Source organism: Mastacembelus armatus, chromosome 22 (assembly GCF_900324485.2).
Source record: "Mastacembelus armatus chromosome 22, fMasArm1.2, whole genome shotgun sequence".
Classification (NCBI taxonomy): Eukaryota; Metazoa; Chordata; class Actinopteri; order Synbranchiformes; family Mastacembelidae; genus Mastacembelus; species Mastacembelus armatus.
Window position 1 is genome coordinate 8,441,829 of NC_046654.1, and position 13,912 is coordinate 8,455,740.

Genomic DNA, 13,912 nt, shown 5'->3' on the forward strand with positions numbered 1-13,912 from the left:
TAAGCCCTGAAGAAGACCCGCACTAATCCACCTTGTTAAAAATACTCACCGTATTCAAGCACATGGAATAATATTCTTGTAATATAACATGAGGTCAGGCGCTGCTGTGGAATAAACACTGAATCTGTAAAACACTTTGACTGAATGAATATATCTGAAAGTAGCTTTTAACATGACGTTAAGTGATTTGGATCAATAACGTTCTGGCCAATAATAATAATAATAATGTAAATATGTTGAGTGCAGATACTGATCAGATACACTGAATCATGTTTCTGCAGAACAACAAACATTCATTTCCTTCTCTGCAACACTATTCCTGAATGAAAAATGACAAAATGATTTCATTCATGTTTTCCATAAGGAGTCCTACTCAGCCTGCAGTCCAATGCCTTATGGGACTCAAAACAAAATAACCCTGACAATGTCAGAAAATAACAGTAAACCAAAGGAGTATTAGTTATAACACAACTAAAGCAGAACAAGAGACAGTTTGTCGTAGCAACTGAATGTTTAATATTTGTAAGATATAAAAATCTTTATCTTTATCATACAATAACACCTTACCATAAATTTAGTCAAAGGAGGGAGAGTTTTGCCACCAAACAAGAACTATAATATAACTGTTAATCCCTTCTGAGGTAAGACAGCTGGTTTATAGATTATTTAGCCACACAGGTCTTCCCTTCTACACGGGTACAGTGTATTCTGACAGTTTGGTTTGTTTTCATCAAGACTTTCAGCCTCAACCTGCAGGCCGAGGCACCGAGCTGAAAGCAAGACCTTCCTTACGAAGCTACTCACAATGAGGCACATTTCAGGATCTCTCAAAAATGAAGTGTTAATAAAATGAAAGCAAGTCATCGAATGAACAGAATCAGCAGAAACTGAAAAAATCGTGATTGAAAAAGCTGAACGCAAGACCGCTAAAGATAATGCACAGCAAGGTACAGTACAGTGTGTCTCTGTGATAATACCAACCAGTGACTTGACAGAAATTTTAAGAGACCCAGGCCGGCGTTGAGCAATCAGTTTCATAACGTCAACAAGTCAGCTGCTCCTCCCTACATCTTGAAAACAGAAGAGGAGACCTGTACGGCACTGAGTCTACAGACAGTGATGTGCTCGGCATGTTTTTCACTATTTTAAATCACAACTTTCTTTGGACAAAAAAAAAAAAAAAAAAAAAAAAAAAATTACAATAATAAAATAAAACAACAACAACAAAAGCAGCCAACACAGGAAACAGCATTCTATATGCATTATCCAAGAAACACAGTGGAACAAAAAGAAAACAAGTAGAGAACTTTAACATGCCACATTGTTCCTTAGGCGAGTTTCTTTCACAGAAAGCCATCTATGTCACTAATTTTTGTCGTAATAAAAATATGAGACATCTCAATAGTTGCCAGCAGATGGACCAAGCAGAGAAAAGGGGGAGGAGAGATGAGGAAGCCACATGACATCATCATCATCATCACTGGACCAATCACATGACCCTGCAGCACCTCGCAAGACAGTATACACAGACACACAAATGTGCGCACACGCACACACACAAACACACAGACTGCAAGCCATGCAACAAACACCCCAGCGCACACATACACGCTCTCTCTGTGTAAAACAAAATACAAGCATAGATAGACATTAACAAAAACATCAGCATTTGACATTTCCCAGAATGCCCGTGTTCTGGCTGTACCAAAGCCAAGGAGGCATTTATGGCAGAAATATTCAATATTCATATTAATAATGCTCTTACGAAAACAACAGCAGCTGGACAGTGCTGCGCTTTTTCTGCTGTCAGCACGAGCTGATTTGGCAGCACACCCGGTAATATAAAGCTCATCGACTTTACAAAAAGAACAGGAAGACAACAAAACAGGCGGACAGACAGGCGTGCAGCAAGCTGAGTGACAACCTATTAAAGCAATGATAAGAAGAGAACACTTTCATCGTCACAAACGAAAACATGGCTGCACTGACTCTGCGGCAGGTCATGCACGAACGCACTCATACACACACACACACACACGCTCACATGTACACCCACACGGCACAAATACATCTGCCAAAAGCCTGCACCCTGTTTTTTTTTTTTTTTTTGTCCTTGTCACCCCCATTCATCTTCACAATCTTTTGCTAATCCAAGGAGACTGGCTATCAGCAGCTGACAAGCCCAAATCAGGGGGATGATAGCAAGAGAGGACAGCTGATGTCACAAGATGGGCGCAGGACCACAGTCAGTGTTCCTTGGCTGGTAGTGGAGGGTGGACACTAAGTCCCCGAGCAAGCTGACTGGGTGGGTTTGGAGCCAGGAGGTGCAGTTTTGGTCAGTCTCCAGTGAGCTGATTGGTTGGTTTGAGTCTCTACAGGGAGGTGGAGGGAAGCTTCTTGACACGCCTCTGAGCGAGGAAGGAGCTCTCGATGGGCTTGAGCTCTGGAGTTGGTTGGGAATTCTTCAGGGCAGAATAGGTGGCTGCCATTGCACCCTGAATATAAACAGCAGCATGGTGATTGTAGCCCAGAAAATTGTTGGCAAACATTGCATTCTGTAGTGGCCTTATTAAAGCCAAATCAAAGCACAGACTCTGTTAATTCAAAATGTTTTACTTTGAATCGAACCACAGCTCAAAACAATAATATACAGTGTTGTAACTCTTTGGTCAGTTTTTGTATTTCTACATATATTTACAGTTTACTTTCTTATTAACTTGTTCTGTTAAAATATTAATGGTAATCTAAGATCCAAGCATTTGTGATTTAATATGAACTCCACGTATGTGGGTGAGAATAAACTGATGTGGACTGATCAGCACATGGATCAGATATTCCTACTTGAAGAAATCAGAAGAACATGTTGAATGAATACTCTCAGCTTTGTTACCTTGACCAGTTTGGGATCCTGGTGTGGGAGCTGGCTGTTGGGTAGTTTGTCTCTCTGGACAATCCAGGGGTGCCTGAGGACCTGCTTAGCAGTCAGTCTCTGATGGGGGTCCACATGAAGCATTTTGGACACGAGGTCCTAAAAGAAGCAGACATTAACTATGAGACCCAGAGGTGGTCATGGTGGGACTGGAGTCATCTCTGTGGAATTGGAGCAAAGCAGCTGTTGAAAAGAGGATTTGGAACTTTACCTTAGCTGCATCTGACACAGTGTCCCAGTTGCCTCCAGTCAGGCTGAAGTGACCATTGCCTATCCTGTTGAGGATCTCATTAGGTGTGTCCTCAGGGCCGTTGGCAAATGGAGTAAAACTGGTGGGATAAAAAGAAAGCAGAGTGAGCAGGAATGGCAGCAAGAGAGAAAACCTGTTTGAGTAGTAAGTCTGAGTGTTGCTATTCACCCAGCTAGCATGGTGTACAGTAAAACTCCCAGGCTCCAGATGTCACATCCTTCATCATAGCCCTGACGTTTCAGCACCTACAACGTAGTCAGACATCATCACACATTTTATTTCCAAGTCTAACCCTTCATGTTTCAGCATCATTCATTTTAAAAGACATCTAACCAGACATGACCCCGATTGTACGTGATCTCCTCACCTCAGGAGCTACGAAGTTAGCAGTGTAGCATGGGGTCATCAGCAGGCCGTTGTTGGCACGCAATTGCTTAGCAAAGCCAAAGTCACAGATCCTGATTGACTCTGGATTCCCTGACTCGTCAACATAGAGGATGTTGCTGGGCTTCAGGTCTCTGTGCACCACCTAAAGAACAAGAGGACACAGCAGAGGGAGGAACAAAATAAAGAATGATTCCTTTTCCCATGTTGATTTAATGTGCCCAAGCACCCAAAAGCCGTGAGAACACACAGTAACTGAGGTCCTTTATAACCTTTATATTACCGGGTGCAAGAAGGTCGCAGACATGAATAAGGAAAATGGCGAGAAAATGCAACTGTGTTTCTAGATACTGTAGTCTCTTTTAACTCTGATTTTTGTATTGTTTTCTTATTTCCTATCTAATGAGAACTAGTTCTAATATTTAAAATGAACATCAATACAAACACAAACACAAATACAAGAAATACAAACAGTAATAATGAATCCAAGATAATAAACTGAAAATGTCATAGTCACAAGCCTTTAGGCATTTCACACAATATGCAAATCTTACATATAAGACTATTATATAAGATCTTACATAACAAATCATCAATATACAAACCATGCCACACTATATACAGAAGCAAAGTGCTGTAGATTGCAACTCATCCTCACCCCCTGTGAGTGCAGGTACTCTACAGTCTTGGTGATGGTGTGGAGCACAGCGCTGGCCTCTCTCTCCGAAAAGAACTTCTGTTTGAGGATCCGATCCAGCAGCTCTCCCCCGCGCATCAGCTCCGTCACCATGAACACCTGCTTACCGTTGTCGTACACCTGAGATATGAACACACACACACACACACACAGCCACGCGTTATCATATCAATAACTGTGACGCTTAGTACACTTTCCACCCATGGCAAATAGTTGTGTGGTACAAAGTAAGTGTGTGTTTTTTTCCCCTCACATCCTTCAGTGTTATGATGTTGGGGTGCTGCCCATATCGAAGCAGAATCTCAATCTCCTCAGAGGGGTCTGTACTGGTCTTGTCAATCATCTGTAAACCGTAAAGACAACATGAAGCTCAGATTTCAAAGGTTTGGTTATATTTTCCAGATAAATGATTTTGCCTTATCTGAATTAATCTGTATACCAAATTTAATGAAATAATACTACAGACATAATGTTCAGGTCAGTTCAGTGTGTGTGCGTTCAAACCTTGACAGCGTATTCTGTGTTGGTGGCTTTGTGGATACATCGTTTACAGACGGAGAAGGAGCCCATGCCGATGTCTTCCTTCAATATGTAGCCTTCACTGAACAGCAGGTTCTTCCCATGTAATTGCTGCAGAAGAAGAATTGAAATTTAAGGGCGGGGTGATGGACAGAGTCGATGAGGTGACAGTGATAGAGATTAAGCTCCTTCCCCAAAACTATCTATTTTTCTCTCATGGTGTAAAACTGCCTCTTTCATTTCCTTCTTCTTCCTGACTTGTGTCTCACACTCTCACACTCACACACACACACACACACACACCTTACACACTGTATCACTCTCTCCCTCCTCTTCAAATGTATGATTTGAGAAAAGGAGCTATATAAACTCTATTCAACATTAGTTGACTTGCTCTCCGGGTAGTCAGTTCAAGTGAAAGAAACACCCAGTGAAGCAACTACTCAGTCAGACCTGGACCACTGGATGCGGTGGGGGTTGCAATGGCTCTGTCGAGCCTTCTTCCTCCAACAGGGTTGTTGCAACAAAGCTGAAGCCTCTGAAGAGCTGGTGAGCTCCGGCGCTTGGGGGCACACCAGGGGAGTCTGCAAGAAAATAAAGAAAAGCGACTATAGGAAAACAGATATATGACTCCTGTTATAAAAGGCCACGTTTAAAAAAGGGTCATTGCAATAAACCATGTTCACTGCACTACTTTCAGGGAAGAAAACCAGACAGAAAACAAACAAAAAAGAGCCATTTGATAAAAGAAATAGCACAGGTGCACTCTCTTTGACCTCTGACCTTTAGGGGTGCGGGAAGTGAATTCAGAGTCGAAGTAGAAAGTGTCATCTGGACGTGCCACAGCTGGTTTGAACGGAGGCTTTGATTCTTTCCTGAAGAGTTTCTGAAAGAACCAGAGGATATTTAGTTCTATCGCACAGTAAGAGGTTTGAATCCCGTGTGCGACGGCTGCTCTAAATGAAAACTGATTTTTTTTTTTTTTTTTTTTTTAACTACACAAACATTTAAAAATTCATAACTGTCACAAACACTTACATTCCAGTCTATGGTGGAGAAGAATCCATGCCGTTTGATCTCCTCTGCACCATCAGCACCAGATCCTATTGCAAAACATCAACATTTAGGAGAAGGAATCTCAACCATTAACACAAAAGAAAAAAAAACAAAAAAAAAACAGCGCTAAGCATTGCCCTTCTCCATAGAACTGCATCAAACAGTCTATAAACTTCTGTGAAGTGTGAAAGTCATGTTTATGAGTTGATACTAACCCAGTCTGTTGGCAGGGCCCCTCTTGAACAAAGCCCTGAGCAGGGACTGGGCCTCTGCACTCAGGAACTGAGGCATTCCCAGACGTGCCCTGCAGGCAGAGACAGATGGGACACAGCTTAAATCACTACACCAGATATGGAATGAGGAATTTTGAACAGCTACTGCGCAGCATGTGACGACAGGGCTTCTGTGTTGGATTGTTCTTCCATCCAAATGACACTCACTTCAGAATCAGATGCATTGTTTCTTTGCGGTCCTTCCCTTGAAATGGTAGCGATCCTGTCAACATCTCATACTAGGAGAGAGAACAGACAGCTATAATTTACCAATATACATATATCATCTGCAAGAACAACAGAACACTAACAATTGAGAGGTTCAGAAATACAGACACACAACCATTTACATACTGCTCTTCAAAAACTTACCATTAGTACTCCAAATGACCACCAGTCAGCACTGTGGGTGTGTCCCTGTCTGTTCACAACCTCTGGTGCCATGTACTCCACAGTTCCACAGAAGGAATACGCCTTCTTCTCATGATCAATAGCTTCTTTACACAAACCAAAATCTGAAGAAACACACAAGACACAGCATCACAGTTAAGTATCAATGAACTGAAGTTATGTAAATATGACAATACTCCAATTTGCAATGCAAAAGCAGCAGAACTACACTGAGCAATTATCTCAAATGTCACCTTACAGCAGTTTATCTGAAGCTTCATCACTGTGACCTGCTATATTGCCTCACCAGATCAGTAAATCCAGTAAATAAATGGTGTAACAAGTAACTTGGGAAAATACGTGCAGGCCGATATGCAGATATCTGGAGCAAGTAAGATAAGGCTTTGACTGCACTGTGACTAATCAAGGTCAGTGAGGTGGAGGAGGGGAAAGTGCATCTGACAAATGGGCTGAGTGTAAAAGAAGGGACACTTACCAGTGAGTTTGATATGTCCTTCCTCATCCAGGAGAATGCTAGAAGAACAAATTGTTAAATGTCACAATAATGATGAACTTAGAGGGTGTGAACATTTGCACATCACGATATCACACAATGAAACCAATTTAGACTCAACTTCCCCTCTGTGTCATGCCTTGTTCCACTTCAGTCTGGGTTATTGGTGGCAGAATCTAGGTATTTTAGGACCATAATCACAGCCTCTACAATATAAATTCCCTTGGTGACTTTCTGCTCATAAGCAGCACTGTGGACTAATGTTTGATGAGTGGTTTTTTATATTGTATTTTACATGTGCGTGACACAAGCACAGGGTAACTGCAGAGTGTGGGCAATGTTTATCAGCAGGCGGTGGCAGTAATTTACCATAAAAAGCAATGTGTTATTTAAACAAAGGGAAAAAAAAACACTGAAAGTGATATGAAGAACACAGCTCTTCAAACTTTAAAAGGTTTTGCAAATGTTTAATGAGGTTGGCTTATATTCAAATGCTTGTTAGGCCCAAAGGAAACATATCACACAGTAAATTGGTGAATTTTTAAAGTGCACAGTGAAAATTCCAGTGGATGCATATTATTCTAAGCAATAATAGAATTCTAAGCAAACCACTGTTTATCCAGATTCTTGCTTTCTGTGAGAACAAGGCTTTTGTTTAGGGTAATATAATAAATAATGTTATTACATTACTTTAAAGAAAATCCTCATTAGAGTGTACTGCTGTTTTCTTTAAAAAGACTATAACTGTATGTATATATACACCTGAGAGTAAATCCTGATTTGCATAAATACTTATACTTATATAATAACACTTATATGAAGCTCATTCTCTTGAGATCTGTTTAGCTTACATCGGTAACGCTTCCTTTCACAGTCCCCTATTTACTAAGAATTTACTTGGTAGATAATGCAAAACTTACAGTATGTGTTGGGTAACTACTATAATCTGTTTCTGGGAAACAGATGAGACTTTCTTTTACAGTCCAGTTTCAGCCCACTTAGCTAGTAAATAGTTGTGTTTTACTTAGTATAAATATATCTGAGTTATTACCAACATAATCCAGTTACAACTGAAAGGCACTTGATGGATAACTATTGAGGTTTTTCTTAGTATTTCATCTGTAGTTACACTGTATTTACCTACTTGTTATTTCCCATCACATACTGTAAGTTTTGCATTATCGACCAAGTAAATTCTTAGTAATTAGGGGACTGTAAAAGGAAGCGTTACTCTTATATCTTGTTTTTTGCTCTTCTGTGTTTTTCCTTACTTGAGCGATGCTGTTATTGGTCACATGGATCTGGCATACGCAGCTGGGTCTAAGGATGACGATTCATTAAATATGAATTTGTCTGTGTGTCTTTCTGTTTCTCTGATGTTATGTTCATTGTTTCTCATTGATCTTACTTTTCAGGTTTGAGGTCTCTGTAAATGATGCCCAGACTGTGGAGGTGGTCCAGTCCTAATGCCAGCTCTGCTAGATAAAATTTCACATCCTCCTCTGTGAACATCACCTAAGATACACAGACATACACAGAGACAAGGGTGTGACACAGAAAAGTGAAAATGAGACAAGAAATTACATGACAGGGGTGAGACAATGGAGAAAAATTGAATAAACTTTTTTATGCCAGTGAGAAATGACTCGATTTACAGCTGATGAAATGAACGTCTGACCTAAGGCTATCAAAACACCAAAATTTAAGGAATCACTTTCACCTCCTTAGAGAGTCTAGTGAAGAGATCTCCTCCTCTGAGGAAGTCCAGGATCAAGTACAACTTCCCTTCAGTTTGGAATGCTACAAATAAATAACAATGAACATTGTGTTTTATATCTCATTCAACTGTAAATCAGGCAAAATGACCAAGGACAGTTTCTGAATTTTAAAGCAATAAAGCAGTGATGGAATCAGTAGTAAAATGTCTAGAAATGAAGCTTCAGGGAGACTCACCATAGTGCAGTTTGACAACAAATGGGTGGTTGACATCTGCCAGAATGTCTCTTTCCATCTTGGTCCTCACACGGTCTCTCACTGAACGATTAAAAAAAAAAAAAAAGCACACAACGCACACAGTTTAGATTCTATACACTATATAACAATATCATTTGAAAGAGAGTGAGTAAAGTACCTCACGTTTTCATTAGAAATACATTTTAATATTCAAACAGAAAAGGAGCTTGATGAAGCTCCATCAATAATTCATCCAACAATTTTCACTTCACCCACATGACTGAACAACATGGACACTGGCAGGAATAATTCAAGTTTGGTAGAAGGTTTTGGACTTAAAAAAAAAAAAAAAAAAAAAAAAAATGTATTATGTAAAATGAGTAAAATGTCACAGACAGTGAATCATTGCTTTGGATACAGTATGTGGGTTAGTTGTCTTTTAATTTGCAGAACTAGAACAAAGCACAACATTTTGGGGTGCTGTGCGAACAATTCCTGATACCTTGATGTTTATCAAGAAGAATGCGACCACACCACCTGTGTGCAAGGGTGAAAAACCCACTGCAAGCTGTGTGGTGGTCTCATTATGCTAAACTTCTATGGTGCAGTTCACTTTGACTTACGGGAAAAGCATACACCCTCTCACATGAAAGAGAAGGCATTGCCACGTAAAAACAACAATTACCACAAAAACCGAAGATAAATCATACACGAACGTAAACCTGAGAAAGGTGCAGCATGGCATTGCACCCAAAGATGAATCTACTAAATGCTGACTTGAAAGCAGTGAATATTTATGTAATCACTAATTTAAATGTTTTATTTAATTTAATTGACATTATTTTGTAGAACCCCGTTTTCACTTTGACAGAGTTTTTTTTTTTGTCAACAAAGCCAAATTATATTGACCAGGATTGAAGGGTAAAAACATCCAAGATGGTGAATAAGGGAACATTTGTAATTTCATCTGAGTTTCTCTACAAGATGATGTGCTCCAGCAGCGGCAGCTGCAGGTGATGAGTTCAGAGAGGTTGACCAGGCTGACATTAGGGGTTCATGGAAACCTTTCTGGCATAAAGCCTGTCTTTTATGCTTTTATCACACTGAGATGGTGCTGCTCAATCACATCACAGACTACTGTACCTTTTAGCGTTGCCTTCTTGAGGACCTTCATGGCATAGAGTTGGTTGGCATCTGGAGGCGTCACCTTTCGCACCAGGAACACCTGCAATATACACAGAAAAAAAACACCATAAAAGAAAGTCACTTCAAATCAGGGATTGAGACTCTGAGAGTGCAATGTCAGACAAAAGGGGGCGCACAAAGAAACTACATGAGTGTGTGGATTACCTTGCCAAAGGACCCCTGTCCCAGGACTTTGAGCAGTTCAAACTGAGAAGCATCTGCCTTCTCTGAGCCCTCTTTGACCACATGAGTAATGTTGATCTCCTTGATGTCTCCATCTTCCTTCAGAGGGGAAAAACAGGGGTAAGGTATAATAATCATGTAAACCATGAAGATGCTGTATCTTTGTAGGGATTGTGTACGAAGGTAGAAAAGGACTGCAAAGAGGTGTGCCTCCTGCTGTGTAGAGCACTATATCAAAATAAAATACTTCAGAAAGAGGAAGTGCAGTAAAAAGTGAGAATAAGCGAGTGTAGGAATAAATGATTACACACTGTGGCTCCAGTGTTTTATGAGGTTTCTGGAAATCATAGTGAATGCAATGTTAACTGGAGGTATCTGTAACTGTGAGAGCACACCATCGGTGTGCTCTTTAAAAACAGAGTGCCATTCATTCATTTTGATGTTTTTGGACAGAAGCTGTATAACCTCAAGATTGACTTTTCGTTTTGAGACATTTTAAAGCAACTTCTCTTGTTCTCTGACAGGGTGGGGCACTACAGAGAAACACGCTGCTGATGACCTGGTGTCAACCTCAGCCACAACTCATCAACACCCTACAGAAAAGCATCCCCAGCAAGTATAAACAACAACACTATTTCTAGAGACAAGCTTTTGTTTTTAAGTTCTCAGCACTCATATTCCCCTGGGTTTCACGCCCCGGACACACAATAAGGCAGAGTTGCAACAGTTCCCCTGCAGGGAACATTTTAAAATTTAACAGTGGGGTAGGAAGGAAAATACTTTTTTCAAATTCTACCCAGGATGATCACAGATACTTACAGGGCTTCATTTCAAAATGTGGGACTAGAAGATAGGACACCATACCTGTTGTACAGTTTATCTCTGCAGAGAGCACATAAAATGCACGCCATTATCATTCATGCAAATTTTGATCTATGGAGATGATGCTCAGTGCAACTGACAAATGCAGCTACAAGATAAACAATAGTGCAGATATAATTAAACAGTGCAGAATTAGGCACAATCACTGATAAGAAACTGTGCAGTCAGTATTCAACAGCATTCAACAAGTAAAAATACAGCAAATCTGAAGATTTTATAATTGTAAACTGAATATTTAAGAGTTTCAGATTAAAGCCTGGACAAAACAAGTAATTTAAAGATGTCTCCTTCCTTCTGGGAAATTGTGACGACCATTTTGTTGCATTTTCTGATACTCTAAACCATTGAAGGAGATGACTAAAATAAAATAACAGACCAGAGTGTTAATGATAGTGTAGTTCTAGCCCTAAACAAGTAATAATCAAATGGTGATTAAAATAATAAAGTTTCAAAAATACAACATCAACAGCCATCACCACAGACCACTGCAGCCTGGGACTTTATTTGACAACAGGAAACCAGACTAGGTTGAACATGCAGGCGCTCAGCTGCATCTTGTTTCTAAACAACCACTCGACACAGCGAGCACCACAGTAAAGACTCAATAATATCTCGCTTCTTTGCCTGTTCGTTTAAAATCTAGTTTGTAATCCCACCATAAGGCTACTAACAGGTTTCTAGAATCAGCCTGGAGTATATCAAGGTGCCAATATGAGGAGTTGTCATTTTACCGTCCACTGGTTCCTTGGTGCAGGTGAAGTGTCAGTGTCAGTGTCGTTGTCTGTAGCAGCTGTAGATCTGCAACTCTGACAGTGCGCAGAGCTGCCAGCCAAGGTTGTGCTCTTTTTAAACAGGTAGAGGGTCAGCCAGCGGCTCAGGTTGAACTTCCTCTTGTCCTTCTCCATCTCAGCATTTCCCAAACTATTTTATCATCCCACCCATGTCCACAGAAAGGCAAACACTGTGCTACCTTATATAAATCATCTTAAACCTCACCTCCTCTCACCACCGGCACATTTGAGATTCATTTGTGCACTCATGTCAGGATTAGCTCTGTGGACTGCAGGTAAATATGGAAGAAAAAAAAAAAAATCTCAGCCTCTGCTCTTTCCCTGTTCTCTCTCTGCAGGGGCCTCCTGCTATACTTTTTTATTAAGGCTTCATCTTCATTTTATCTTCCATCAGCTCTCCTGTCCTCCCTTTTCCCTTCTCTCTATCTATCTGTGTTGGTTTGATTAGCCCGGTGTGCCGACTGACTTCATCTGAAATGAACTGGAACCAAAGTGGGCAGGAAGGAAGAGCCTTCTCATATTCTCACAGTCCTGCACCCAAAAAGTCCCACACACACACACACACGCGGCTGAGATAGATAGATAGAGAGAGAGAGAGAGAGAGAGAGAGAGAGAGAGAGAGAGAGAGAGAGATGGTGGTGGTAGGGGTTTACGGGTAAGAGAGGAAGTTTAAAAGAAGAGTCAAACTGAAATAAAAGAAAAAATAAGAGGTAGAATTGGTGAGTGCTTTTCTGCTCCTCTGACTGAAGATTTTTTAACCCACAATTTAAAACAGAAGTTAAAGGAAAAGGGGGCAGCAGGGAGAGAGAGGATAAGGAATCCCCTCTCAGTGTCAACACAGCAGAGATGACTCAGACGACTCATTGCCTGTAGATGACAGAGATTTTCCTGCCCGGCATGTCCCCTCTCTTCCCGCTTACAATAGTCTATTCCTTTCCTGATCATCCTGTCTCTCTAAGTAACCTGTCCTTTCTTCCATCTCTATTATTATCTTATTGCCCTTTACACAGCAAATATCTCTTTAACCAGGGAGAACAGGCCATTACACACCCATATGACTACACCACATGAGTCAATGTCTCTTGACCCAAAAGTGGCACAACTGAGCTGTCAGCAGACCTACGTTTTTAATCAAACATTTGATCACACTGCATTGCACTGCAGTCCATACCTGAGAAAGGTTACATTTTGGCACTTTTGCAATGGCTGACAGAGACAAAAATGTGAATGTAAAAGTGAATTAAACGCAGAAATGTTACAGAAGAACACGCAGTGTAAACAAGTGTGTTTGCTTAGCAAGGAGGAACTGCAGATATGGCCTGATATGAAACAGCTGCAAAGTGCAAATGCTCAGAGCTTACCTGGGCTCTAATATTCACGAAATCCTTCTCTATCCAGGTGATATGAGAGTCATTCTAGAAAAACAGGATGTTGCGTAGGAATAGAGAAATTAACAGAACATGTTTGGTTTCATATTTAGTCAACTTCAACTCATGTTTTGGACAGAAACACAGACGCACTGGACAGGTATCCAACAGTTCTGCAGGTACACTTCTCAAACACACGTTCACACAAAGAGGTGGGGTAGAGGACAAGCTGGTGATGGTTACCACACCAGTGACAGGAAACCTCTCTTCCCTTCTCGTTCTCACTTCCTCTTTTCTCAAATCGATCTCACTTCCTTCCTGGTTGATAACTCCAACATGCTTGCAGTGGGTAGCTGCATTTTCAAGCATTACCGCTGCTCTGTATTTTCAACTAAACTGACTGACTTGAAAAACACGAATGTCTGGAATTTAGAGTATCAAGAATGAGCACAGACTGTACATGGATTCAAGACCACGTTGGACTGAAAAAAGACTCCATACTGTTTTAAAAATTGAACATTGGCATAAGTTTAATCACGG

The 13,912-nt window shown here is 40.7% G+C and overlaps 1 protein-coding gene across 4 annotated transcripts in view; it reads right to left on the reverse strand.

Annotated features, from left to right (window-relative positions):
* Positions 1-492: 492 nt before the first annotated feature.
* rps6ka1 (ribosomal protein S6 kinase a, polypeptide 1) overlaps positions 493-13,912 on the reverse strand; it is a 48,848-nt gene continuing 35,428 nt past the window's right edge. For 2 of the 4 annotated variants that reach the window (XM_026304843.2, XM_026304863.2), the window contains exons 3-22: positions 10,315-10,431; positions 10,108-10,189; positions 8,965-9,045; positions 8,732-8,811; positions 8,420-8,526; positions 6,994-7,031; positions 6,480-6,622; positions 6,276-6,346; positions 6,051-6,139; positions 5,818-5,882; positions 5,563-5,665; positions 5,233-5,363; positions 4,765-4,890; positions 4,514-4,603; positions 4,222-4,380; positions 3,547-3,708; positions 3,348-3,424; positions 3,141-3,258; positions 2,891-3,028; positions 493-2,495 (exon numbers count right to left, since the gene is read on the reverse strand). In XM_026304843.2, the coding sequence (XP_026160628.1) occupies positions 2,373-2,495; positions 2,891-3,028; positions 3,141-3,258; positions 3,348-3,424; positions 3,547-3,708; positions 4,222-4,380; positions 4,514-4,603; positions 4,765-4,890; positions 5,233-5,363; positions 5,563-5,665; positions 5,818-5,882; positions 6,051-6,139; positions 6,276-6,346; positions 6,480-6,622; positions 6,994-7,031; positions 8,420-8,526; positions 8,732-8,811; positions 8,965-9,045; positions 10,108-10,189; positions 10,315-10,431 (2,100 nt within the window). In that variant the 3' untranslated portion in view covers positions 493-2,372. Of the gene's footprint in view, positions 2,496-2,890; positions 3,029-3,140; positions 3,259-3,347; positions 3,425-3,546; positions 3,709-4,221; positions 4,381-4,513; positions 4,604-4,764; positions 4,891-5,232; positions 5,364-5,562; positions 5,666-5,817; positions 5,883-6,050; positions 6,140-6,275; positions 6,347-6,479; positions 6,623-6,993; positions 7,032-8,419; positions 8,527-8,731; positions 8,812-8,964; positions 9,046-10,107; positions 10,190-10,314; positions 10,432-11,945; positions 13,306-13,366; positions 13,421-13,912 lie in introns of those variants that run through there. The other 2 variants (XM_026304872.2, XM_026304852.1) reach the window with 2 other exon arrangements.